Source organism: Dermacentor andersoni, chromosome 10, assembly GCF_023375885.2.
Source record: "Dermacentor andersoni chromosome 10, qqDerAnde1_hic_scaffold, whole genome shotgun sequence".
In the NCBI taxonomy this organism is placed as follows: domain Eukaryota; kingdom Metazoa; phylum Arthropoda; class Arachnida; order Ixodida; family Ixodidae; genus Dermacentor; species Dermacentor andersoni.
In genome coordinates, this window is record NC_092823.1 from 96,059,780 (window position 1) to 96,086,692 (window position 26,913).

The following is a 26,913-nucleotide window of genomic DNA, read 5'->3' on the forward strand; positions in this document are numbered from 1 at the left end:
GCCGGCGAATGCACCCACCCCTGGCTGGAACAGGGACTTGAACTTGGTCATGAGGCTAGGGACGTCTTTCGCTACATGCAGGCTGGCTTCTTGGCCTAGAAGCGTACGGTGAGGGGCTAGTTGGTATGACATTATGGGAACAACGAAAAACTGCGCAAAAAAGAACAAGACAGAGAAAGAACCACACGACACTGCGCCTGTGTCGTGTGGCTCTTTCTCTGTCTTGTTCTTTTTTGCGCAGTTTTTCATTGTTCACATAATGGCTTCTTGGTACTCTGGCAGACGAACGCCCCGTGCATGAATCCAGTTTCGGCCCGGCAGCTTAGGCGACTACCCCTTGGTTAAGTAAAGGGGAAGGGTTGCCTCCCTGTCGCCAGAGGAAACGCTGACCTGTGCCTGTCCCTGGACCTGGAAGAGCTGTCTGGAGTAGCTGTGCAGCATTACGCCCAAAGCCTCGACGCACACGCCGGGGAAAGTACGCCTGAAGAGTTTCCCGGCCATGACCCACACGCTGGCCCATGTGTCCAACTCCATGGAAATGGGGTGCACGCAGCTTTGACGGTCAGTATGTACGGCGGCACAGGCGACGGTACAAAGCTTGTGTGCCACAAGTCGAAAATCGGCGGGTCCTTTGCCACGACGTGGAGCCTGGCCGCGGAAATACTTGAGTCTGCTGCCGTACGCCCCCGCCACACACCCTTGCGACAGCTACCTCGGCCGCGGGCCTCTGTGGTACCTGGGCTTGAACCAGACTGCTGCTGCTATCCGTTGTTCGTACTCCCACTTCGGCATACCCATGCGAGGTGCCCAGTTTTTCCTCACGTGAAGCATTGTGCTTGGGTGAACTGACACTGAAGGGGATTCCGCACCACCACAGTGACCGCAGCTACTGCCCTTTGCCGCCAACTTGTTGACCGCCGCTTCCGCCGACGGTGAGCCAGTCGGACGGGCAATCTCGCTAGCGTCCTTGGCGGCAGCTTCCATTGCCAGCGCTTCCGTCACGGCGTCGTCCAGCGAGGGGTCGGGAAGCTCCAGGAGTCGCGTCTCCATGGCGGTGTTGTTCATGCTACCGACAAAACGGTCCCAGAGCAGCAAGTCCAGCAGGTGCCCGAAGGCGCAGGCACTCGCTAACCCTCGTAGCGCAGCAACTAAATGCCCGAGGGTCTCTCCTTCTCGGCGGCTCCGGTTGTTGAAGCCGAAATACTCCATTAGTGTGGACGGTACCGGGTTGAAATGCGAACACAGTATGGCGAGCAGCTCAGTCAGGGTCTTAACATGCGGCGTGGCTGGCTTGAGAGGGTCGAGCAGGAAGGCTGAATACGCGGGTCCCGCAGCTGGCAAGCAAGATATCCCGCTGTTTGGCCTCAGGTGTGTTGTTTGCCCTGAAGAACATGTGGACTTGTTCCTCGTAAATTGGCCAAGTGGACCCATCTCCCTCGAACGGCCATGACAGGTCTTCGCCAACCCGGGGTTGCCGGACGATATCGTGTCCGACAATAGTCCTGCTTTCGGCAACACTGGCTGACGAAGAACGGAATCCGCCAGATGATGGTTCCGGCGTGCCACCCTGCATCAAATGTGCAGCCGAGCGGGTGGTGCAAACCATCAAGGGCAAGCTCAAGAAGAGCCAGACTGGTGATTTCCGGACGCAGATTGCCTGGATACTGTTTCAGTACCGGACCACGCCCTACGATGTCACTGGCCGCGCCGCCTGTGAGCTCCTGCTGGGTCGGATAGTCAAGACACCCTTGGACGTCTTGCATCCGGACCTCCGATCTACAGTGGTTCAGAAACAGCTGAAGCAGAAGCTGGCTGCTTACCAAGGGTGCCGTCCCGGGCCTTGGTCGGAGTCGGGAGCTCTAGTTTTTGCTAGGAACTTCAGTACTGGCCCGCCCTGGTCCGCCGGACATGTGTTTTCCCCAGCTAGCACATCATCCCTGCTCATCCGCATGCGAGACGGGGCCATGTGGCACAGACACGCCTACCATGTCAGGCCTCACCTCGGCACCTGGCCAGCACCCTCGACTGCCACTTCCGAGTTCCAGCCTGCAGGAGGACTAACGGCAACACCAGTCGCTTCCAGCGGAGCACCGCCCACCTCAGAGTCGGCAAGCGTTGCCAGTGGTGCAGTGTCCATTGGGCCGGCGTCATGTCGGTCACCACTCACAAGGCCGACCACTGTTGACCCTCCAGATGGAGCGAGGCTGTCTCAGGCAGAACCCGGCGTTGCCACACTCAACCCGTTAACACCGGTGCCCAGGCGGAGTACTCGACGGCGTAGGCCACCGGACCCTTAATCGCCTGCGTAGCAGTCACAATCTACTTGTCTAGGACAGAGGCAGAGCCTTGTACTTTGACCTTGGACGTTTGTTTATTTTAGTTAACACACAAACTGTGGGTAAAGGGGTGTAGCAAGCATGTGACGCCCCTTCGGCCATAATCTTCGTTGGCCCGCCATGCTCGGGAGGAAACATTGGGCACCGCACCCAGCGAACACCGACGAGCACAGCTGCTCGGCGGTAAGTCATCGTTGAGCACCACCACGCTACGGAGCCTCCGTCTAACGGAGGGTGCCTCGAACACTCCCTTGTTCACGAACCGGGGCGGATCGTGACGAATACTATGTAGCCGAATTGCCCATGATGAGGCATTGCATTAACCACCATTGTTTCCTTCATAGCTGTAAGCAAAAGGCAAGCGGAAGTGACATACATGAGGGTTAACAGTAGAGTTCGGTATTTTCTTCTGCAGGGGTAACAGGAGAGGGGCAGATAGAGGGACGTAAATTGTGCAGAAATGTTTTGGTTTCCCACGTCTTCGAAATGGGCTATCATGCGAGAATAAAATTAATACCTTGAAAAGCGAACTACAGTAAAGTACGACCTTCTTTAGGTAGTAAAAGAAATGTTTCTTGGACTGTACCTCGAAGCGCCCGTCCTTGGTGCTGTAATAGCGTTGTTAGTGCTGCAGTTTTTCGTCTTACCCAGGTGACGTTATCTGATAGCAATCCATCTGATAGCAACTCACAGGAAAGTATTCACGCTGCATTGAACGCATGCTTTATTAGGGGTTATCTTGACTGACTTCATTATTAAACCTGTAGCAAAGTCGTAGGAGTGATGAATTATACCGCTAGGTGGAAATCGCATTGAGAAAACCTCATTAGGCTTAGCCCCATTACGACTTTTCTTTCGCTAACTATAAGAAACCTCCAAAAACTTGGTTTACCAAGTCTTAGCCCTGCATCTGTCTATTCTCCCTCCAGCCCGGGTGAAAGCGCTTGAGCCACCACGGGGTGTGATTTTAATGCTGATAGCTACAGATGGCTGCTCGGAAGAAGATACCACGCAGATAAAATTTGCAGTCTATTCGCCCTCTTGCATTGGCCGTTATAATTGTTTCAAATAAATTATATAACATTACATTTTTTTCTAATAATTACAATATGATTGAAGTCACACGTTTTAGGAGCGTTCAAAGTAGTGTAGATTTCTTAGAGATGGTGTCAGCATACAAAAACGGTACAAAGATATTGTGGTAGAAGAATCGATAGAACATGAAAACTAATTTGAAAGGATGGTCGGCATCAACAGAGGTTGAACATAAAAATGCTGCCTTGCGTTCTCTATTTCATCAACTACTTACCGTTTCGTTTACTGACCTACACTATTTGCATAAGGTGACAAAGTTTTCTTTATTTTATTCATTATTTCTTGGATGAGAAAAAAAACTTCAGACGTTATAATCCTCTCCAGTTCATGACAATTGCTTCTAACACGAAAGTTAAGAAGCACTAAAATATTCTGTCTGTATAAAAATTACGTAAATTTAAACTAAGGACTGCTCGTTTAAAAGAACTTCAGACATTATTGCACTTCCAGTTTTGTTTTTTCCTGTCCGGCAATGTTCCTCAAAAAACTTTGCTAAGGTATTCTTTGTTAGTGAACAAAACACCAATGTCAGCACACACCAACGCATTTGCCTCTAGTACTTGTGCTCAGAATTAAGATAGTCATACAATTCCCTGCTTACGGTATCAAAGAAGTATTCTTTGGGATACGGTCCCACCAGTTTTCTTTATTATCAAAATAGGGTCGTACTTTCCTGTAGTCTGATTTTAAAAGTCCTAATTTTATGTCCACAGAAGGATAGTTACGGAGATGTGTGAGAGAAGTACTTTTAGGCACAGTTTACTTTCTTCTATGTGACCCAGCCATCTTGTCCGTGCGGAACAGAAAACCATATCCTACTTTTAATAACCTTCTAGTCCGTGACTTTCGCTTGCCGCTTGCCTCGAGCGCTTAAGACGGGTATCGGAGACGAATATACAGCGAATAGCCGTTGTCTTTATGGTATGCCTCGGATGCTTTAGAACCAAGATTGGCCCAAGGGATGACCGTGAAATTATAGATCTCGCACTACCACTTGAACATACGCCAGAAATCTCCTTGTGAATGTCAAATGTAGGGGGCGATCATATTAATGAGGTGAGAGTGTCTTGGAGTGACATTTGTCGAGAATTACTCTTTGTCGCATGGTTTAGCAAAATGTCGTACTTCATTTTTTCTGACTCTAGAAAGTGCCGTGTGCAAATGTTTCAGTAGAAAATTCCGTGAGTTCATTGCTACCGACATTTTTATGAGCAATTCAATTTACCCGACATTTGCGGAGATACACTCAGAAGGCCCAATATATACCCCTGCTTCATCAAGCGCGATGCATAGAGTTGTGGACCATGCATGAGATTTCTCGCACTGCTTTATTGGCCTTTCTGCAGTGTGTGGTGGCACACATTGCAAGAGGGGGTAAGTTTTATATTTGTCTTTCTACTTCGGAATAAAATAGTGAGAGTGTCTCATCATATTGGTCCGTTGCTGCCGGAGTTACATGCATGAACTAAACTCGACCAGACAAGGGCACTTAGGTTTTCCTACGCGGATGAATGTGAAAGCATTGCGACCTCTTCCTGACGAAGACTCGCCTTAGGAAACGTAATGTCATTGCTTTCACATTGACTTGTATCGTTTCTCGCAACCTGCCCCTCGGCCTCGTTCGCGTACTTGCATTGACGTCTTAAGGAACCGAGCACTGCTACTGATAGAGACGTCGAAATCGAAAGTTTGTCCACCGGAGCGCACGGGAGAACTCTCAGAAATCATCGCACCGACCGGCAGTGGGCGCGTGCTTTCAGCGCCTTCGCAGAGGAAGAGGCCGTATAGGTATGCCGGCATGAGGAGAGGCATCAGAGCCAGGTGTGGAAGACGATGACGACAAGCGCGCCAGCACTTGCACGGTTTCGTCTCTGTGACCACGTGACATTTTGTACCACCCTCCGTGACTTTTTGTACATTTCGCACATAACGAGCCGTATTATGCTTTCCAAATAATGATCAAATGAATTTCACAATCGCGGTAATTTGGGCCTGATAGCGTTCCATACCACAGCGAAGATATTAAATAACGCGAAATCTTGGGAAGAAGAGAAACGCCAGAGCGCTGCGTCTTCCCCCCCCCCCATTATCCTCACTGTATTGCGCTATTCAAAACATTGAATAATCAAAATGTATGACATTTTCATCAACGTGCTCGCTTGAGATTCTGTGTACAGGTACATGTCGCAACTAAGAAACTGAGGCCTTCGACGTATACTCGCTTTGTATTTTCCCGAATATACTTGTCAAAACATTGCTTGACTCTTTCCAAATCCCATTTTCATCATAGAACCAGCTATTCAAGCCGAGCAACTAAAGGTTTCTTCCCAAATAAAATATTTTACATCGCAATCGAGACATTATTCTAAAGTACAAATTCGCTTGTACATAAAAGCAATCCTTCTTTGTTGTTTGTGTGTTGTTTAGAGTTTCCTGGTTTTTCTCTAAATCACTTTACGTACTGCTTTTATATTATACTGTTTGTGCATTTTTATGCAAACAGTTTTTTATGTATCATAACTGATACGGTGTCTCTACTATATCACGGTATCCAAAAATAAAACAAATATTTTCTTAGAATAATTCAAGCTTATAAAGAATACTTCATGCGTAGATCCCCGAAATCTGCGTATGCTATTAAATGCTAGGGGAATAGATTTGGTAGATTAAGGGGTAAATAAAGTTTTGGTCGCTCTTCGGCGGGGTGGAATAGGGAATGAAATGGATGAGGAATGAAATGGAAAGGAAAAGAGCCTAAGTAGCGGGAAGAAACTGGTTGGAAGCTGTAATGCAACACTGTGTCATCACAGATTCTATCACTCTGTCAGAAACGTGAGCACAGCCTGCGACTATGTTGCTAACATTCAGAGCTCGAAAGCTCGTAAGCCATGTCACAGCATGGCGAAATTACGAGCGACTCTGCAGTTGTAATGAGCCAGTATAAACGTACATGCACCTGTACATCCCTGCAAGGCTGTACATCCCAGCGACGGTGACCACCATGCCAACCATCATCAGTCCTGACAACCTTGACGCCGAAAATTGGCTCCTAGTGTACAAAGGCATCAATAAAAATAACAGGTGGGGAAACCCGCCGCGGTTGCTTAGTGGCTATGGTGTTGCGTTGTTAAGCACGAGGTCGCAGAATCGAATCCCGGTCACGCTGGCGGTATTTCGGTGGGGGTAAAATGCAATAACACACGTGTACTTAGACTTAGGTGCATCATAATGAAAACTAAGTGGTCCAAATTTCCGGAGTCTCCCACTAGGCGTGCCTCATAATCAGATTGTGGTTTTGGCACTTAAAACCCCAAAGTTTTCAACAGGTGGGATGAGAGCTTTATGCAGGTCGCCGTGATCTTGTATTGAAAGACACGGTAAGAGTCTGGTTTCGCACAGATGAAGAGAAGCTAGCAAGTTGGGAGCAATGCCACAAAAAGCTATATGACCTTTTTCGGAGTACAGGTAGACAAAAGGAGCCGCGAAGAACGTTCTTGGGATTCGCGCGAGACGTCAACCGAGTTATTCTATGAGGTACACTTAGAAGGTTCTTGCCCATTGCCGCAAGGTCGACGAACTAATGCCGAAAGAAAAGGTATACCATGTACTTAAGTGCATAGTAGATGGCGTCTTTAGCCGTCTTGTGTACAAGAACTTCCCCAAGTTCGACGACATCGTAAGTGTATGCCTGGGTTTGGAAGCCGAATGCGATCGCATTATGCATCAGTATACCTGTCTTCCAAATGCAGCTACTACATACTCGTGTGAAGACCTATCAGCGCCTAAGTTGACCAAGTCGAAGAGTCTTGTGCGCATCATTCACCAAAAGGATGAGACCGCATCGCTGGTTAGCTCCCAAACATACGTCACTAATGATTTCAGACCTAGGTGTCCCTTATCCAATTCATCGTTCGCGAAGAGCTGGTGAACCTTGGTGTTCTCTATGTTTGTTCCGTCAACTGATCCGGCGTCATTACTATTGTCCCTGCTCTGCGGAACCAGTACTGCTCAGACCAGTTTGGTAATCCAATGGAATAGCGAACGCCAGATGACAGGCTTATTTGCTTCAACTGCAGATGTGTTAGCCATTTCCTCGTCACTGCCACAACACGATTCGAAATGTATTATCGCAAATAATTTATTCTGTTGACCAATGTCTTGCGCGAGTTGATTTGAAGTTGTGCCTGCAAATTTCTTAGCATCTTTTAAACACCCAACTTTCTCCCGTCCCCTACTGTGGTTTTCTTCCTTTGGTACCTGTTCAGTAAATTTAACATCGGTTACCTATCTTTCGCTTTACATGCCATATCCAGTTCTGTTATTGCGTCCTGAGGTCAACTAGAATATGGGCTATCCCCATTTCTTCCACACTACACTTTTACAGTGCGTGAGCGGTATCCCAAACATATTTTGTTCCATCGCATGTTGCATGATCCTAGTTCGGTGGGCATTCCAGGGGGCACTCACAAATAACCGGAATTGTTTTTAAAAATGATAGATTTATTTATTGCTTACAAAGCAGCCTTATGCCCTTCAAATTACTGTCTCTTAGACTTAATGCATTTGTCCAAAGTGCGATTCCATTCTTCGAATCATTATTCAAACTCGTATGTTTATATGGCCTAAGAGATTCTCTCTCGTTTATCCCCCAACTCTTCTACGTCGGGAAATTGCACTCCTTTCATGTTCTTCATATGAGGAAAAAAAAGTCGCGTGAAGTGATGTCAAAGGCTGACGCCCCTTACTAACTTGACCTGGCTCCATGCGACCTTTCTTTGTTTCCTGGAATGATGAAGAATATGAACCCCGCAGGGGCGTCTGCGTAAGCAGGCGTTTGGTGTGTTGCGACACCACGTACCCGAGCACACGAGGGTTGGACCCTCCCGCGTGTAGCCGTGCGTGGCTTAGCCGTGTCTGGGGAAAAGGGGATCCTGGGGGTTGAGCCGATGCTGGGTGTCTGGACCTTTAAGGCCCCCCGGCGGAGGCAACACACCTCTTCGGCCTCGGCTTCACATAGACGGCACCTCCAGACTGACCCACCTGGAGGAAATCGGCAGTCGCCTTTTCCTGTTTCTCTCTTCCCACAACCTTCGTCTTTCCCTTACATTCCACCTTTCCTGTCTTCTTCTATTTTCTATTTACTTCCTTCTTGGCGGCAAGGGTTAAGCCTGTGTGGCTATCCAACCTTGGGTACACCATATTTGGTTATAGTAGCGGCGTACGACTGGCGTCGTGCAGACTTGTATGCAAGCTCTGCAGCGTCCCCTCGTTGGGCTCCGTGGTGGGTGGTCGGCGCTGTTGCCGAATTTTTGTATATTCTCATGGAAACTCCTTTCCCTAAACTTCCTGATCGCCCTCAGAAACGAGGGCGCACCGAAGATGTCTTTAAGTTTTTTGGCAACAGACTAGAAAGCTTTCCCCGATTCCACGTCATCCATTCCGACAAACCTGAAAAGACGATGAGAATGATTTCACCTTTCCTTGTGTCAAAATGTCTTACCGAAGCACTTGGTGCAGGTTACAAGGCATCAAAGATGGCTAGTGGAGATCTCCTTCTGGAACTCCGCGATGCGAAGCAACATGAAAGCCTTCCTAATCTAGTTAAATTTGGAGAAATTCCAGTCACTATATCCCCGCACCGAACTATGAATACGAGCCGCGGTGTTGTCTCTGATGATGATCTAATGGAGCTGACAGAAGCCGAATTGATGGAAGGCTGGACCGAACAGAATGTTATCAATGTCAAGCGAATTATGCTAAGGCGTGACGGTAAGGAAATCAAGACAAAGTATCTTATACTCACTTTTGGCTCAAGCATCCTGCCCGAGACAATCGAGGCAGGCTATGTAAAGCTACGTGTCAGACCCTATGTCCCAAATCCTCTTCGACGCTTTAAATGCCAGCGTTTCGGACACAGTTCCTAGAACTGCCGAGGCCGGCAGACATGTGCTAAATGTAGTGGCGGAGACCATACTTCTGAAAATTGCGAAAGCGCTCTACACTGTGTCAACTGTGATGGCGAGCACGCCGCATACTCACGCTCGTGCCCGTCATGGAAAAAAGAAAAAGAAATCGTGACGATAAAAGTTAAAGAGAATATTTCATTTAAAGAAGCGCGCAGGCGGGTTTCCTACCTGCCCAAGAGCAGCTTTGCCGATGTGGCGCGTCAGGGGGCAGCGCCACAACGGCCTCCGGCGACTGTCCGACCCACACCCAGTGAGGCGGCAGTGACGCCTCCCGCCCCCCCGGCGGCTGCAGCTAGCGCTGCTACGCCAACCCAGCAGAAGGGGCCATCTACCTTCGAGCAGGTGGCCTCAAAGGTCTCTTCCACAGGGGCGAGGCCTTCTCGAACGCAACGCTCGCAAGAGCGCCTGTCCAGCACCTCTCCGAGGTGATGGACACAACCAGCCAGACGGCGCCGCCAGTGCCTAAGGAGCGGCGAGATTCTCGCAATAGCTCCCAAAAAGAAAAGCACCGTATCTTGGCGCCCTCAAAGGGCTCCGTGAGGTAACTCGTCTTTCTTAAACACACAGCACATAAACCACATTCAATATGGATACGCAAATAATACACTGGAATGTCAGAGGTCTGCTGCACAATCTTGATGATATCAAAGAACTCCTATACAAGTATACTCCAAAAGTGCTGTGTGTTCAGGAAACACACCTCAAACATACGCAAACAAATTTCCTTCGACAATATGCTATATTTCGTAAAGACCGCGATGACACCCTCGTCTCATCCGGCGGTGTTGCAATCATTGTAGACAGAGGTGTTGCTTGCCGGGAAGTAGAACTTCGTACGCCCCTAGAGGCAGTTGCTATCCGAGGGGTGTTGTTTGATAAGCTGGTCACTATCAGCTCCGTATACATTCCTCCAAATTATCAACTTAATAAAAGCGAATTTCAAAACTACATAGATGAACTTCCCGAGCCGTACATAGTTGTCGGAGATTTAAACGCAGACAACAGTTTGTGGGGAGACTCTCGTTGCGATGCGAGAGGTCGTCTAATTGAAAACTTTGTTTTTTCCTCAGGAGCATGTATACTTAATAAAAAGGAGCCGACGTACCACAGTGTGGCACATAATACATACTCCTCGATAGATTTAAGCATAGTGTCGAGTACACTAATGCCGTACCTTGAGTGGTCCGTTTTGAAGAACCCCTTTGGAAGCGACCACTTTCCAGTTATATTAAACTTGACCAAACAAGATGAATCCTTGCCACATGCTCCCCGGTGGAAGATCGAGTCGGCTAACTGGGAACTTTTCCGCGAACTAACATATACAATCCGGGATGAAATCGATTCTTTCAATATAGACGATGCTGTGGTGTATATCACATGCCTTATAATTGAGGCTGCGAGAAAATGCATTCGCGAAACTAATGGAATGTCGAATAAGCGTCGTATTCCATGGTGGAACGAAGAATGTAAAAAAGCACGGAAAAACCAGAACAAAGCTTGGGGACGACTTCGCGACTTTCGAACCGCCGAAAACTTGATTAATTTTAAACAAATAAAGGCTCAGGGTAGAAGAACACGTCGACGTGCTAAAAGGGAGAGCTGGGAGAAATACATCTCTGGCATAAATTCCTACACGGACGAGGCGAAAGTCTGGACAAGAGTGAATAAATTAATAGGCCGGCAGGCGCATCCTCTACCCTTGGTTAGCACCCACGGTGATAGCCTGGAGGCTCAGGCGGATTGTCTAGGTGAACACTTTGAATATGTTTCAAGTGCATCGCACTACACAGAATCTTTCCTGAGGCTAAAAGAATGTGCAGAGAGACAGCCTCTTAATCACAAAGACTCCTCGAATGAAGCTTACAATCGTCCATTTAACTTAGCGGAACTAAAGGCGTCTCTCGCTTGTTGCAAAAACTCGGCGCCAGGCGGCGACCGCATTATGTATGAAATGATTAAATACCTCCACCCAGAAGCACTGAAAACACTCCTATCTCTTTTCAATGCCATGTGGGCGGCTGGGTGTATTCCGTCCTCATGGAAAGAAGCCATAGTCATCCCGATCCTTAAACAAGGCAAAGACCCGTCCTTAGCCAGCAGCTACAGGCCAATAGCGCTAACAAGCTGTCTGTGCAAGCTGTATGAAAAAATGATTAATCGGCGCTTAATCTCTTTCCTAGAAAATAACAAGACACTAGACCCCTTCCAGTGTGGGTTCCGAGAAGGTAGATCGACAACAGACCACCTCGTCCGCATCGAGGCGAACATCAGAGATGCGTTTATACATAAGCAGTTCTTACTCTCGGTATTCTTAGACTTAGAGAAAGCGTACGATACGACATGGCGCTTCGGTATATTGCGAGTTCTTTCCGCGATGGGGGTCCGAGGAAATATGTTAAACACAGTCAAAAGCTACTTATCCAACCGCACGTTTCGTGTGAGAGTGGGCAACGCTTTATCTAGAACATTCACTCAGGAGACTGGGGTGCCGCAAGGGGGTGTGCTTAGTTGCACACTGTTTATTGTAAAGATGAACTCCCTGTATACAGTCATACCACGCACAATGTTTTATTCTGTATATGTCGATGACATACAGATAGGTTTTAAATCATGTAACATTGCGATCTGCGAGCGACAGATACAGCTCACATTAAACAAATTATCTAAATGGGCGGATGCAAATGGCTTTAAAATAAATTGCCGCAAAAGTACGTGTATACTCTTTTCAAGCAGAAGAGGCATAACACTAGTGCCAAAACTCACCATCAATCAAGAGCAACTATCTGTTAGCACTGAACACAAATTCCTGGGAGTAATTCTAGATTCCAAGCTTACTTTCATTCCCCATCTCAAATATTTGAAGGCAAGATGTTTGAAAACGATGAATATTTTAAAAATTCTGTCTCGCACAACCTGGGGAAGTGATCGAAAATGTCTCCTAAACTTGTACAGGAGCTTTGTCCGTTCTCGTCTTGACTATGGTGCTATAATCTATCATTCTGCAACACCGAGCGCCCTAAAAATCCTAGACCCTGTGCACCACCTAGGTATCCGCCTAGCGACCGGTGCTTTCAGGACAAGCCCTGTAGAAAGTCTCTATGTAGAATCAAACGAGTGGTCACTTCGTCTACAGAGGTCATATTCCAGCTTTACGTATTTTCTCAAAGTAAACTCGAATCCTGAACACCCTTGTTACACAATTGTAAATGATGTTTCCTGTGCCACACTTTTTAATAATCGGCGTACAGTCAGGCAGCCCTTCTCGCTCCGTATAAGGAATCTTAGTGAAGAAATGTCTGTCCCACTTGTAGAACACCATCTAATGCATCCAGCGAAGCTGTCACCGCCGTGGCAGTGGCAGCTCCCGGAATGTGACATGTCATTTATTGAAGTCAGTAAGCATGCTTCTGAGATGCACATTCGAATGCACTTCCGTGAACTTCGGTCGAAGTATTGCTGCCCGGAGTATTACAGCGATGCATCTAAGTCACAAGCCGGCGTTTCTTATGCAGCAGTTGGTCCGTCCTTCTCCGACTCTGGCATCTTGCATGCGCAGACAAGTATCTTTACGGCGGAGGCCTATGCATTATTATCAGCTGTAAAACACATAAAACAACTAAAACTAGGAAAGTCAATTATATATACCGACTCTCTGAGCGTTGTTAAGGCGTTAGTATCGCTTAAAAAGCACAAGAACCCTGTAATTAATGACCTTTATACGCTCTTGTGTGCTGTATATGGGTGTAATCAACGTCTCATTATATGCTGGGTGCCAGGGCACAGAGGTATTGAGGGTAATGTGCTCGCTGACGAAATCGCCACATCCACAGCAAGAAAAGGTTTTAACTGTTCAATAGGTGTCCCCGCCATAGACTTAAGACCTTTTATTCGCAAAAAATTAAGAGATTATTGGCAACACTTGTGGGACTCGCAAACCTCGAATAAACTTCATTTAATCAGGCCACATTTAGGCACCGCCCCATATATATAGCAAAATTACGAGAGACTGATGTCGCGTTCTGTCGACTAAGAATAGGGCACACATACAGTACACACAACTTCTTGCTGACTGGTGAGGAACCTCCTACATGTGGTAGATGTGGTAAGAGACTAACGGTCATCCACGTCCTCGTGGAATGTAGGGAAACAAAATGCGAGAGAAAAAAGCACTTTCCCTTGCCGTATCAACACCATATCCCATTACATCCTGCACAATTTCTCGGCTCGAACCCGTTATTCAACACCACATCAGTTTTAAATTATTTAAATGACATTCAAACATTGCACATTATCAGACCAAGTGTTACGTAGTACGGCCTCTTAGCAGAGGCTCCTGCTGCGTTTGTTACATTAGCCTAGCACGTGTCTCCAAGCCCTTGCATTCAAGGGCCCTGGTGAGACATCAGTGCTGCGTTCACTACATGTTTTGTTTCATCATCCGCGTGTAACATGACAGTTCCATAGTTCACATCTCTGGTCATCGTCATTGTTTCAACACTTATTTATTTTACGCAATCCAGAGCGACTGATTTTAGGCCTATTTACAGCCATGCCACATCCAGCATTCGAAGTACATTTCTTCACTTCACGAACAATCCATGGAAAACCCATCACAATGTGTATGGCGCTCTTTGGTCATATCTGGCCCTTGTGCCAAAAAACCCCATACATCAATCAAGAATATGAAAGGAGTGCGATTTCGCGACGTTGAACAGTTAAGGCAAAAAAGGAGAGAGCAGTTATGATGCCATTAAAACAGACAAGTTTCAAAAATGTTTCGAAGGATGAAATCACCGAGTAGGCAAGTGTATGAAGTGTAATGGAGAGTACTTTGCAGGCGATACGGTTGCTTTGTAAAAAATAAATAAGTGGATAGCCTTTAAAAAAAATGTCGGTTTCTTAGCTGGACCCCGACGAATTTGTTAACCTCCATGTTTCGATCCCATGTGTGAGTACCGGTGGAATGCAAAATGACTATACATATTTCTTTTCATAGATGGTAGTAAAGTGGGGGCCCATCGAGATTTTGCAATCTCTGCCGAACGCTCTAAATTAGTGACCAAATCAGTAGATTGGTGGAATAATGGGGAGGGAGAACATTGCATTTCACAAATCGAGCTACTAAGTTAGAATGCTTTTCTAGGCAACTACATTTCCAGGCTTCAGATGGAACCTGAAATTCACAAGAAAAGTTACAGGGAACCGGCGACGCTACATTAGTGCAAGTTCAACCAAATTAAGAAGGCCCACATACCTCCAGCGAGACATTTCCTCAGCAGAACATGAATAGGCTTCACAGGTGCAGTATTTAGCCATTACCTCCGTCATGGCTCTTCGCAAAAAGAATATGTTGGGCAGTATAGAAGAACCACTGAAGAAAGCCTTCTATTTCACCTGTTAGATCTAGTGGAGAAATTCTGGCTTCGAACTGCAGCTTGTCTTCTCGTGCCAGTATTCTCGTGTCTCGTGTCTTCTCGTGCTGCCGGTGTCTTAGAAAGGTTTACTAGTGTATGGGAAGATAGTTTACACACGTACCCTACAGCAATAAGTTGTCCACCACCCTTGGAACACTGCAATGATACCACACTTTATCGGCTAGATTCATCATGGCACGCGCGACCGGATGTAAGGATGTTAAACGAGCGACAACCATGTTAGGCATAGGTCTTCCAGAGGTCTACAGGTTCTTAACCTAAGCATTTCCCTGGGCGCTTCGGCACTACCGTTGAGTGCTGCGAAAAGTGTACAAGCAGGCCAATCTGTCCCGAACCAAGCATTTACTGTGGCTTGTGCTGAGTTGCAGTGGATGCTCCACCACTTGGAAAGAGCGGCCACCAGCATTTGGTCTTCTCACTGAACCTTGCCTTGGGAATGCTGTTCATTTCTGTTACGAGTGCACAGGTGTTTTGTAGTAAACACTTAATCAGGCGTTTGGTTTCATGGCTTTGCCATCACTTCATGGGATTACTGCTCACAGTGGTACTCATCATGTTGGTTCAGACGCAGCACGTAGGCCTATGATTCTGTGTGGGAACATTTCGCCTCGAAACCGCCCATGTTCTCTGTGTTCCCTCCGGCAGTCGCCAAACGTAGTGGCTACCGCATTGACCTCGCTTCTCGAGCAGAGACCTTCATCTTGCATCTCATTGCATCTTGTTCTTCCTTTAGGCTTTTTATAGCGAAGCTTTCTTCATGAACCCCGCCTTCCCTACCGCGCGCTCCTCTTGCTGACAGTGGCTGCTTGCTGCTGCTGCTTCTCGTGCGTTGTCGTCTCATCATCATCATCATCATCATCATCATTGCCCGGGTTACGCCCACTGTAGGGCAAAGGCGTCTCCCATACTTCTCCAACTACCCCGGTCATGTACTAACTGTGGCCATGTTGTCCCTGCAAACTTCTTAATCTCATCCGCCCACCTAACTTTCTGCAATCCACTCCTACGCTTTTCTTCCCTTGGAATCCAGTTCGTAACCCTGAATGACCATCTGTTATCTTCCCTCCTTGTTATATGTCCTGCCCATGCCCATTTCGTTTTCTTGATTTCAACTAATGTCATTACTCGCGCTTGTTCCCTCACCCAATCTGCTTTTTTCTTATCCCTTAACGCTACACCCATCAATCTTCTTTTCATAGCTCGTTGCGTAGTCTTCAATTTACGAAGAACCCTTTTCGTAAGCCTCCAGGTTTCTGCCCCGTACGTGAGTACTGGTAAGACACAGCTGTTATACACTTTTCTCTTGAGGGATAATGGCAACCTGCTGACGTTGTCGTCTAATTGCTGCTAAAGCCCCTTAAACTTCGTAAAGTAGCGACACTCTCCTCCTCCGCCTTCACTCCTCCTCGTTTCTCCTCTCTTTCATGCTCCCTCTTCGACATTACGGCGCCAACACCGCTCGAGCGAAAATGGCGCTGAAGCACGACTGCAAACGAACGAAGCCGGCACGAGGGCCCACGTGAGGCTGTCAGGCGAATAGCGACGCGGCGTCGGCCTCGGTCACTGCGCACGAGGAGGAGGCGGCGTCCTTCAGGGTGTGTCGGTACTTTACAAAATTTAAGAGGTTTTGATTGATGCGGTGCGGTGGCGCAATCTAGGAGCGATAGCTCATGTTACTTCGTCCGTGACAGTGGGAGGTAGATGGTGGAGCCGGCGTGCGCAGGCAGGTCGTTGGCCGCTGGTGGAGAGGACGAGAAGGCCGCGATGCGTAGAGCCGCGATGAGACGGGATTGAGGACAATGTGTAGAGTAGCATCTGCGTCGGCAAGGAAGAGGTGGGTTGCCCCGAAGTAATGGCGCAGGAAGCAGACTCACCTCATTCACCCTGAATGCCGTTCCTTGTATTTAGAAGCGGATCGCATTCACCGCTGTTGTGAATAAAGCATTCCGTTTCACTCTGCACTCAGATTGGAATAACACAACCATGCGTTTGAGCGCTCCTTAAGAATATCGGAAGGCTTCGCTGCAGAAAGATTCCAACAGGGCACGTCGGCTCAGCTGCATTTTTTACTGTTTATGCTATTGATATGTAGGGCGGTAAAGTATACAGAGAAAAAGCTTGTTGCAAAACCGTTAGGAGCTCGTTGCTAAAGCTTTTATGTCTGTGGAACGCGGCGAAAGCACAACTTTGACGGTGTTACACTTGGGTGCTCTATCTTGCGCTCTCCACAATTTTCGTCCTAGAAAACTATTTCTAACTGTCTTTGTTTCAATAACGTTCATTTAACTTGATAAAAGGAACTCAAATATTTAAGGTTTAACACATTTCAAGTTAACTTGATTATACTTGAATTTATCGTGCTCGCTTGCTTTTCCTGGCCATATATAGAAGTGTGACTGAAAATCTGACTGTTGCGTTGTGTTTCTTGTATTTACTTCTCTATAGTGTTAGGCCTCAATGAACGAGCTGTACTTATGCTTCTACGACTACTCAGCACCAAATGAATTTCGAAAAGAAGGACAGGTAGAAATACAGCTTCTTTATTATCCCTAGAAAATGTTTGAGGGACTTGTAATAAGCCCCGATATATAAATGAGGAAATTAATATACTCAAGGAGAAAATTCTGAAGATAAGACTAGTACATAATATGTCTTGCTTGCAAGATACTTGAAGATAAAGATTACAAGAAAATAGAGTAAAACCTTGTGTAATAAAATCTCGATGTAATGAAACCCCTCAGTGGCTGAAATGTATTGGCTAAAAATATAAAAGGAGGGAAGCATTAGGCTGAAAATAGGGTGATAGTTGTTGCGTACATTTGAATTTACTATAAAAATTCAATACCTAGCCATATATACATGCACTATTATATACGTTCTCATTCATTTCTGAGGATACAGTTCGATATGGGTGATTGAACTCAAACCTACACTCTGACATCTACAAACAGCCGTCATTTCTATGAAAAGAATTGAAAAGAAAAACGAAACCAATTTTTTTATTGCATCGCTGTTGCCGTGAACTTTCCGTAATATACATATTACCATAGTGCATTGACAGCGTTTATCATTATTGCCAACGCAACAGAAAATAACCGCACAGGTATAAACAACAGATTGCGTCATCCATATATATGTATGACAAACAACAACACTAGAACAGTGCGGCTTGGCCAAACATATTCGCAAAGAATAAGCAGCAGGCTTGTTCAATCTTGAAGAATCCACCCAATTTCCAGCGAAGCTGTATCTTTACAGTAGTTGCAGCAATAAATTTGGTTGCCTCTAATTTATTCGCTCACTTGAAAGCGTTGCCCGTACATGAGTGTAAACTGCTGAATGCAAAAACACTCATGTCGCGTTCACGTTCCCCAATCTGTGTTTATCTTGAGATTGGTGCAATTATTTTTATACCGAGGGGTCGTGCTAAATTTTGCATAGCCCGAAAAACCGAATCATATATGCTCGGGAAAGCTGGAGTGCACAATCTATTGAGGAGGCCATAAATAATCCAAAATATTTCGAATTTCTCTGACCACAATGTATAACTTGTCCAATATTTTCACCAAATGTTAACCTTCTATACCTTAGGGTTCCATCAGGACACTGTAAAACATACCTTTACTGACCAGATATCGCTTCGAGCACTTGCTCTATTTTTTAAGGGGTTTCTTTGATCCCCATGAATTTGGGGTACATACAAGTCTTCTGTACTGTTTCTCCATATTTGCTGAATTCACTCTCGGTGACAAGCGTAGTTATCCCAGGGCAGGGGACTAATTTTTCGTCACCTGTAAAGTATACTCTTGACGCTATGGAATACTTGCGTAATTAATTTACTGCGAAGGCTATAACAACTCTGATTCATCAAAGTAGGGAAGTAAAAAGATTCAGTAAATATTTAGAAGCTTCTGCTAAAGACAAGAACATGATTGTTTCGACATATATTAAGCATGGCATTTCCACAATTTTCGCTGAATTTGAATTTACAGTTGGTTTAGTGCCTTGGCAAATAATGCGAAGAAATCAGTATAGTACATGAGAATTTTCAGCAAGTACATTCCTACAAAAGCTGTAATTAGCCTATACTTCAGGTTTATCGTTCGGCGCTCCTACAATGCTTCCAACTTAGGCGATATATAACCCTTGTTTCTCGCATAGCTCACCACGGAGACTAGGGAAATAGTACATGCTCCGTAAGTTGTGCAAAAACTGAAACGAGACGAGTGAGTATCCAGTAACTATTTTAAAGGACACCATTAAGAGACATACTTCAAATTTTTAACATGAGTCCCATGTGAAGTTTCTCCCAGTTCCTGTAAATGTGCATAATCTCCCATTGTTTGTTCACCGGTGAAAGTAGCAAAAGTTATTATAGTTACATACAATGCCTTCACCCACGCCGACAACAAAGCTTTAACGATATTAGTTAACCCCTAAACAACGCACACACACACTACAATTCTTGATTTCATATCACCTCAAACATTCCCCACATTTATGTAAATTGTAAACTTTGGGGGTGGCCTAGTATTTTTAGAAAATGATGAAAACTGACATGGTATTTTTGAGCTCCTGTAGTAGCCTCAATTAATGTGCTGTAAAATTATAATTGAGTAGCTCCCCAAAATTTTTTATGGCAGCCATCATCAATACAATTTTACTGATTTATGTGGACTTTATGCAACAATAAATCAGACGTGCATATAACATGCACTCTAAACTCGATCCATGAGAAGTTTAAGAACATGAAATAGAATATATTGGATAGCACACAGAATGTTTTTCCAGGTTGCACAAAGTAAAACCTAATGTGCCCGAAGATTGCTGATTCTGCAGACAGCAGTAAGCAACGTTTAAAGCTGACTGGTAAAACAGGGCCAGTAATAGAAGACGAAAGGAACTAGGGAAATATTCATGATAGGAAGGAACAATATACATGTATAGTACGAAGGATGGCAAATCCACTACGATCATGAGTAAGATGTCGCGTCCTCAATGAATAAATAAGAACTGTAGCGATGAACAACTAGTTTAAAGCATATCTTGCTGTACTCCTGAGCAACACGATAACAAGCTAAAAGCGGGAGCCAACGTTTCGACAGGTGGACTCCTCTTTTTCGTGGCAACGTATGCTTTCCTCGTGGTAGTATAAGTAGGTAGAATACTTCTAAAGTGGAGAAGGAGTAAGGCGGTTGGGCGAGGCAACTTCCGAGGGTGTGTTAGCGGTGAGGGTGTAGAATTGAAAAGAAAGGGGTGCAATTCAGCGTTAGTGATTGAATTTGCCGTGGTGCCATGTGTCAGCCAATCATGTGTTTTTTCGTGGTATGAGCCTGGACGGACAGGGAGGGGGGGGAGTAGATTATCTGCTCAGCTGGAGGCGAGTGAACTATCGTGTCCTTGAAAAAAAGAATGAAAGAAGTGGCTGAAAATGGTGCTCGTGAAAAAAAATACTAATATGCATGTAACATATAAGGAAAATATAAAATATTCGTGATGCCATTGTTTTCCTCTTAGGGGCTCTTTCTTGCTAGGTGGAGAGCCACGATTCTTCAAATCATGAAATGGCTTTCATACGTATCAAACGGCTGAGCAATTTAATCATAATTACAATATCTATGAAGTTCCAAAAATACCTACGTGATTGGTTTTTTCAACAATGACGTGTTTTTGCAGGCTGACGAAGTTAATTTAAAATCGTTTCTTTAGAACAGGTTGCGTAATAAGATTTAAACATTGTTGCTAACACTAAAATGGTTCTTTTTCAGATGATCAACCGGCGAAAATCGGAGAAGGGATTACAGTAAACGCCTCTATCTTCTACGACAGTCGGTACCTTAAGAAATTTGAGGAAAGAGTCAAGGGTACGAACATAACGGAGTACTTAACCAAGTTAGCCCATCAGGTACGATTACGACACTTTCCTTTTACAGCGTAAGCTGTTATGGGCTCATACCAACAGCCGCTTCGGTCTGCGATGGTGTCATCATCATCATTATCATCGCATCGTGCCACTTACGATGTGAGATGCGCGCCGCGTAGCATCTATACGTTAGCCCTTTGCATTGCAGTTGCATACAATTACACATAGCAATAGTCATTACATAGCAGTGTAGCAGTGCCATTGGAAGAATTATATTGCAGTAAATGGTATATAATAGGGCTCATTGAAGTTAGGAGGACAAAAGAAGCATATACAGTGCTAAAATACGGGCACGTCCTGTGCTACCGGGGCTTCGCGGAGAGACATGAACTAGGAGTCGGACTCCTGTTTAATAAGGACATAGCTGGTAACATTCATGAATCCTATAGCATTAACGAGAGGGTGGCAGGTCTTCTTGTGAAACTTCTTAAGAGGTACAAATTGTAGGTCGCACAGCTCTACGCCCCTACATCCAGTCATGATGACCAGGAAGTCGAAAGCTTCTATGAAGACGTGGAATCGGCGATGGGTAAAGTCAAAACAAAATACACTATACTGATACGCGACTTGAATGCCAGGGTAGGCAGGAAGCAGGCTGGAGATATGTGAGTGGGGGTATATGGCATAGGCTCTAGGAATAGCAGGGGAGAGTTATTAGTAGAGTTTGCCGAACAGAATAACAGGCGAATAGTGAGTACCTTCTTCCGGAAGCGGGATAGCCGAAAGTGGACGTGGAAGAGCCCGAATTGCGAGACTAGAAATGAAATAGACCATATACTCTGCGCTAACCCTGGCATCATACAAGATGTGGACATGCTCGGCAAGGTGCACTGCAGGGACCATAGGATGGTAAGAACTCGAATTAGCCTAGACCTAAGGAGGGAACGGAAGAAACTGGTACATAAGAAGCCGATCAATGAGTTAGCGGTAAGAGGAAAAATATAGGAATTCCGGATCAAGCTACAGAACAGGTATTCGGCTGTAACTCAGGAAGAGGACATTAGTATTGAAGATATGAACTACAATCTTATGGGCATCATTAAGGAGTGTGCAATAGAAGTCGATGGTAACTCCCTTAGACAGGATGCTAATAAGCTATCGTAGGAGACGAAAGATCTGATCAAGAAACGCAAATGTGTCAAAGCCTGTAACTCTACAGCTAGAATTGAACTGGCAGAACTGTCCAAGTTAATCACCAAGCGTAAGACAGCTGACACAAGAAAGTATAATATGGATTGAATTGAAGATGCTCTCAGGAACGGAGGAAGTTTAAAAGCAGTGAAGAAGAAACTAGGAATAAGTAAGAAGCAAATGTATGCGTTAAGAGGCAAACCCGGCAATATCGTTACTAATATGTATGAGATATAGTTCAAGTAGCTGAGGAGTTCTATAGAGATTTGTATGGTACCAGTGGCAGTCACAACGATAATGCAAGAGAGAATATTCTAGAAGAATTTGATGTCCCACAAGTAACGCCCGAAGAAGTAAAGAAAGCCGTGGGAGCTGTGTAAAGGGGAAGGCAGCTGGGGAGGATGAGGTAACAGCAGATTTGTTGAAGGATGGCGGGCAGATTGTTCTAGACAGTCCGGCCACCCTCTATACGCAATGGCTCATGACTTCGAGCGTTCCGGAATATTGGAAGAACGTTAACATAATCCTAATCCATAAGAAAGGTGACGCCAAAGACTTGAAAAGTTATGGACGGACCAGCTTACTGTCCATTGCCTACAAAGTATTTACTAAGGTAATCGGAAATAGAATCAGGAACACCTTAGATTTCTGTCAACCAAAGGACCAGGCAGGATTCCGTAAAGGCTACTCAATAATAAACCATATTCACACTATCAAACAGGTGATAGAGAAATGTGCGGAATATAACCAACCTATATATAAAGCTTTCATAGATTACGAGAAAGCGTTTGATTCAGTCGAAACCTCAGCAGTAATGGAGGCGTTACGGAATCAGGGTGTAGACGAGCCGTATGTAAAAATAATGCAAGATATCTATGGTGGCTCCACAGCCGCCGTTGTCCTCCACGAAGAGAGCAACAAAATCCCAATAAAGAAAGGCGTCAGGCAAGGAGATAAGTTCTCTCCAATGCTATTTACAGCGTGTTTACAGAAGGTATTCAGAGATTTGGATTGGGAAGAATTGGGGATAAAAGTTAATGGAGAATACCTTAGTAACTTGCCATTCGCTGATGATTTTACCTTGCATAGCAGAAGAGTGGGTTAAAATTAATCTGCAGAAAACTGAAGTAGTGCTTAACAGTCTCGGAAAAAAAAACAGCAGTTTACGATAGATAGCGAGGCACTGGAAATTGTAAGGGAACACATCTACGTAGGACAGGCAGTGACCGCAGATCCGTGTCATAAGACTGAAATAATCAGAAGAATAATAATGGGGTGGGGGGCGTTTAGCTGGAATTCTCAGATCATGAACAGCATGTTGCCATTATCCCTCAAGAGAAAAGTGTATAAGAGCTGTATAACCAGTACTCACGTACGGGGCAGGAACCTGGAGGCTTACGAAAAGGATTCTACTTAAATTGAGGACAACGCAATGAGATATGGAAAGAAGAATGGTAGGTGTAACGTTAAGGGATAATTAAAGAACAGATTGGGGAGGGAACAAACGCGAGGTAATGGCATCTTAGTTGATACCAAGAAAAAGAAATGGGCATGGGCCGGACATGTAATGAGGAGGGAAGAGAACCGATCGTCATGAAGGGTTATGAACTGGACTCCAAGGGAAGGGAAGCGTAAACACGGGACGGGAGAAAGTTAGGTGGGCGGATGAGACTAAGAAGTTTGCAGGGACAACATGGCCACAATTAGTACATGACCGGCGTAGTTGGAGGGAGAAGTATGGGAGAGGCCTTTACCCTGCAGTGGGCGTAACCAGGCTGAATATGATGATGATGATGATGATTACACCAGGAGGAACCTCATGTAGTATTTGCATACGTAGTGGTACAAGCCCGACAGGAATTTTTTGAGGAAGAAAAAGGCGATTATGGCGATTTATAAATATTGATGTAATTAAAAACATGTATGGTATACTAGATTAATTGAGGTAGGGTTGGTGACGGTTTTCCACCATCACGATCCAGAGGCAATATCATTAGATCATCATCATTAGTACCGTATCGTGCCGTTTCCCGGACGATGTGACGTGCGCGCCACGTAGCGTAGAAACGCACAAATTTTCCGCGAACCTACTGCACCAGGTTTCCCGACGTATAGCAATGTAATGCTGGGCGGAGCTGGACCTGATTAACTCAAGCAGGCTAAGAAGCTATCTGTCACCACCCCATTTCGAAGGGGATGCCAACACATCATTATTACCACCATCATTAACAGCAACGTACCATCGCACAGGTCAAGGGACATTGTGTTATGTGTGCCACTTAGTCAGCATACCTGTGTTTACTCTTTGCTGAATCTTATAGCGCCTCCTCACAAGGTACGAACCGCTGCTGAAGAAGCGAATCGCCGAGCTGCGCGAGCTTCTGCAACTAGAGAACATCGAGCCCAGCAGACCGCTGTGCAGAGAGCAGGACAAGCCGCCGCTTTGCGTCGACGCTGGGCGGACAGTTCAGATCCTTCTCGTGAATACGTCGTGAAGAGACTTCACCGCGAATACACATCACCGCGAAGACCGTGTAGCGCATGGTGCCGAAAATGGAGCTCCTACGGAGCTGCTCCTCCAGCCTACGCTGAGACTCTGCTGCGTGTAACGTGTAGCCCTCTGACTTTTTTTTCTTTCATTGCTGGCCGTTTTAAGAGACGCAGCCATTTGAGACTTGATGGCACAGCAGTGGAGTATGTGCCAGTGCCAGTGCCTATGTTAAGACGGCTGTCTACGATAATGTGTTTGGAAATAAATCGATATAGTGAGGCCATGCATTGACACTGTCGAAACGCGTTGTGTCTGGGGCATGTACGTCAGCCGGACTCCTTGTTCGCGTTTTCCTAAGCGCGCTGGGCGCCATCTAGCGGCACTGCCGCAAACCTCCTCACGGCCTTCTATATGCACGCCGCACCAGTTCGCGAAAGCGCTGAGAAACGCGTCATGCGGCAGCGGAACCCGTCTTTCACGCTTTTTTTCTCGACACGCTGCGCCATCCAGTGGCACTGCCCAAAAGTCAGCGCACGGCCTTAGAGACAACAAACGTGGTGTGCCGGTGCCTATGAACACTCAGAATTGTTCCCTCGCTTGCCAAACACCCAGGGGCGCATAAGTCATGCCCATAGTGTTTGAGAGGGACTTAAAGAGTGGCACATGATTAGTGCATTCATTGCACAGTTCACTAAAGCGTTGGCGGAAAGGGGTTCACTGCAAAGGAGCACTTACCCGCGCATTCGTGGCGCAACCTGTGAATGTGTTAAGTTGCTCGCCTAGAGAAACCCTTATGGCGTGTGTTCGATTCGGCTCAGCATCAGAGAAACTTAAGCGATGTTTTTCATCCCTGCAGAGAGGAAAATTTCCAGCCCTCCAAACAGTTACCTGCTTTGACGTCAAAGACGTTCAGCGAAGAGCCCCGCAGACGTACTGGGAACTACACAGTGACCCAACTTGGCATCAAATAGCTTCATTAAAGACGAGCACAGACCGAGTGGCACATGTATTGAGCTCCAAGTGAGCGTGAAAGAGTTCCTTAGAACAACGGTACTTGCCCGCTCCCGTGTCTAGAGTGACCCATGTCGGTGTGAAGGAGATTTGCTGAAGAGCCGCACGTATGTGCACATTGCCACATATACAGTGACTCAAGTCTGTTCTACGATTGTTGCCCAACTCTGTTGCTTCAGGAAAGCAGTCAATACCCGACCCATTCGTCCGCAAACTTCCCAGCGACTCAAGTAGGTGGCAAATGGCTAGACACACAAGCACAGCGCCAGGAATGTGTGTGAATGGCGCTTAGTATGCTAATGCAATAATAAGTGCTTTCCGCATGGTAGCCTTTGTATTAAAGGTGCTGGGTCATTGAGGTCGCTAATTTGAAACGGTGAACACCTTACGTCAAGTAAAATACTATAACAAATGCGGCAAACTGCAGAAATCACTGGAATCAGTACGGGCAATATAACTCCAACAATAAGGGGCTGGCTTCAAGCACCAACCAGCGCTGCACATCATCAGTGTTTGGCAATCAACAACGATTCCAGTGCCATTCGCTGATATTATGCCGAATATGCAGCCGTCCGACTAACCCGCAGCAAGTGCCGTTGTTCTCAGTGTTAATGAGCATTTCGTAAATGCACTGGTTTCTGGCTGGGAGGCCCTGCGATACGCTTGTATTTTTTTTTTGCAAAAAGGACACAATATAGACTGATATTGACAATTACGGCTTATTTGTTGCGAAAGCTGTAACACATAAAAACGCACATAAGAAACAGACATATCAATAATAATAGCAAGCCCTTTTGAGGAGCTGCTTATCTACTAAAATTTTTCTTCTGTGAAAGTTATGTATAGGAATGTATTTGAGTACGTGATATTTCGGTCATCTTGTCAACACGAAAGAGAATAGCTAACATACAAAAACAAATACGTATTGCACTGTTTATTGGTGTTTAGGTAAAGGTGCACCAAAACAGCAATATTGACTAGCATGGCTATTTTCTCCGTACTTCCTGAGAATATACAAAATATTTTTGCTATTGGATGCTCTAGAAGCTGCCACTTATTATGCAACATGCAAACCCTAAAACTTCGGTTTCATCACCCACAAGATAACCGCTCAGCCTTGTATGGTGGATGGCCTAATGTCATCAAAAAAGCTTGTCTAGAAACATACTTCCTCAGCATTGCATTTACTATGGCAACCGCACGGCACTAGACAAGGGCATTTGGACTTTTTAAATGGTATATAGTGAACTAATTAATTTGCGTGACAATGCTTTGAATGGCTCTCAAGAAATCAGTGGTCATTCGGGAACCTTCCCTTTCACAAGTGGAAGCGTAACTGTATGGTTAACTAATGTAATATGGAGCACCAGTAGAGCTTGATTTATTTCGAAGAAGTTCAATTGAAAGGCACTTAAAGTTGTTCTTGTGACACTTCTATAACAGCTTTTTGCACTTCTGAAGAAGTATTCAGTCGAACACCACATGGAAAGTTTTCAATATGTTTAGGTGCAGCATCGACAGTCAG

At 45.6% G+C, this 26,913-nt stretch overlaps 1 protein-coding gene across 1 annotated transcript in view; it reads left to right on the plus strand.

The window, feature by feature from the left end:
• The first annotated feature begins 4,726 nt into the window (after positions 1-4,726).
• The window catches only part of LOC140213559 (uncharacterized), a 42,167-nt gene continuing 19,980 nt past the window's right edge, over positions 4,727-26,913 (plus strand). The window contains exons 1-2 of the mRNA XM_072284789.1: positions 4,727-4,805; positions 20,601-20,737. Coding sequence (XP_072140890.1) covers positions 4,736-4,805; positions 20,601-20,737 — 207 coding nt within the window. The 5' untranslated portion in view covers positions 4,727-4,735. The remainder of the gene's footprint in view (positions 4,806-20,600; positions 20,738-26,913) is intronic.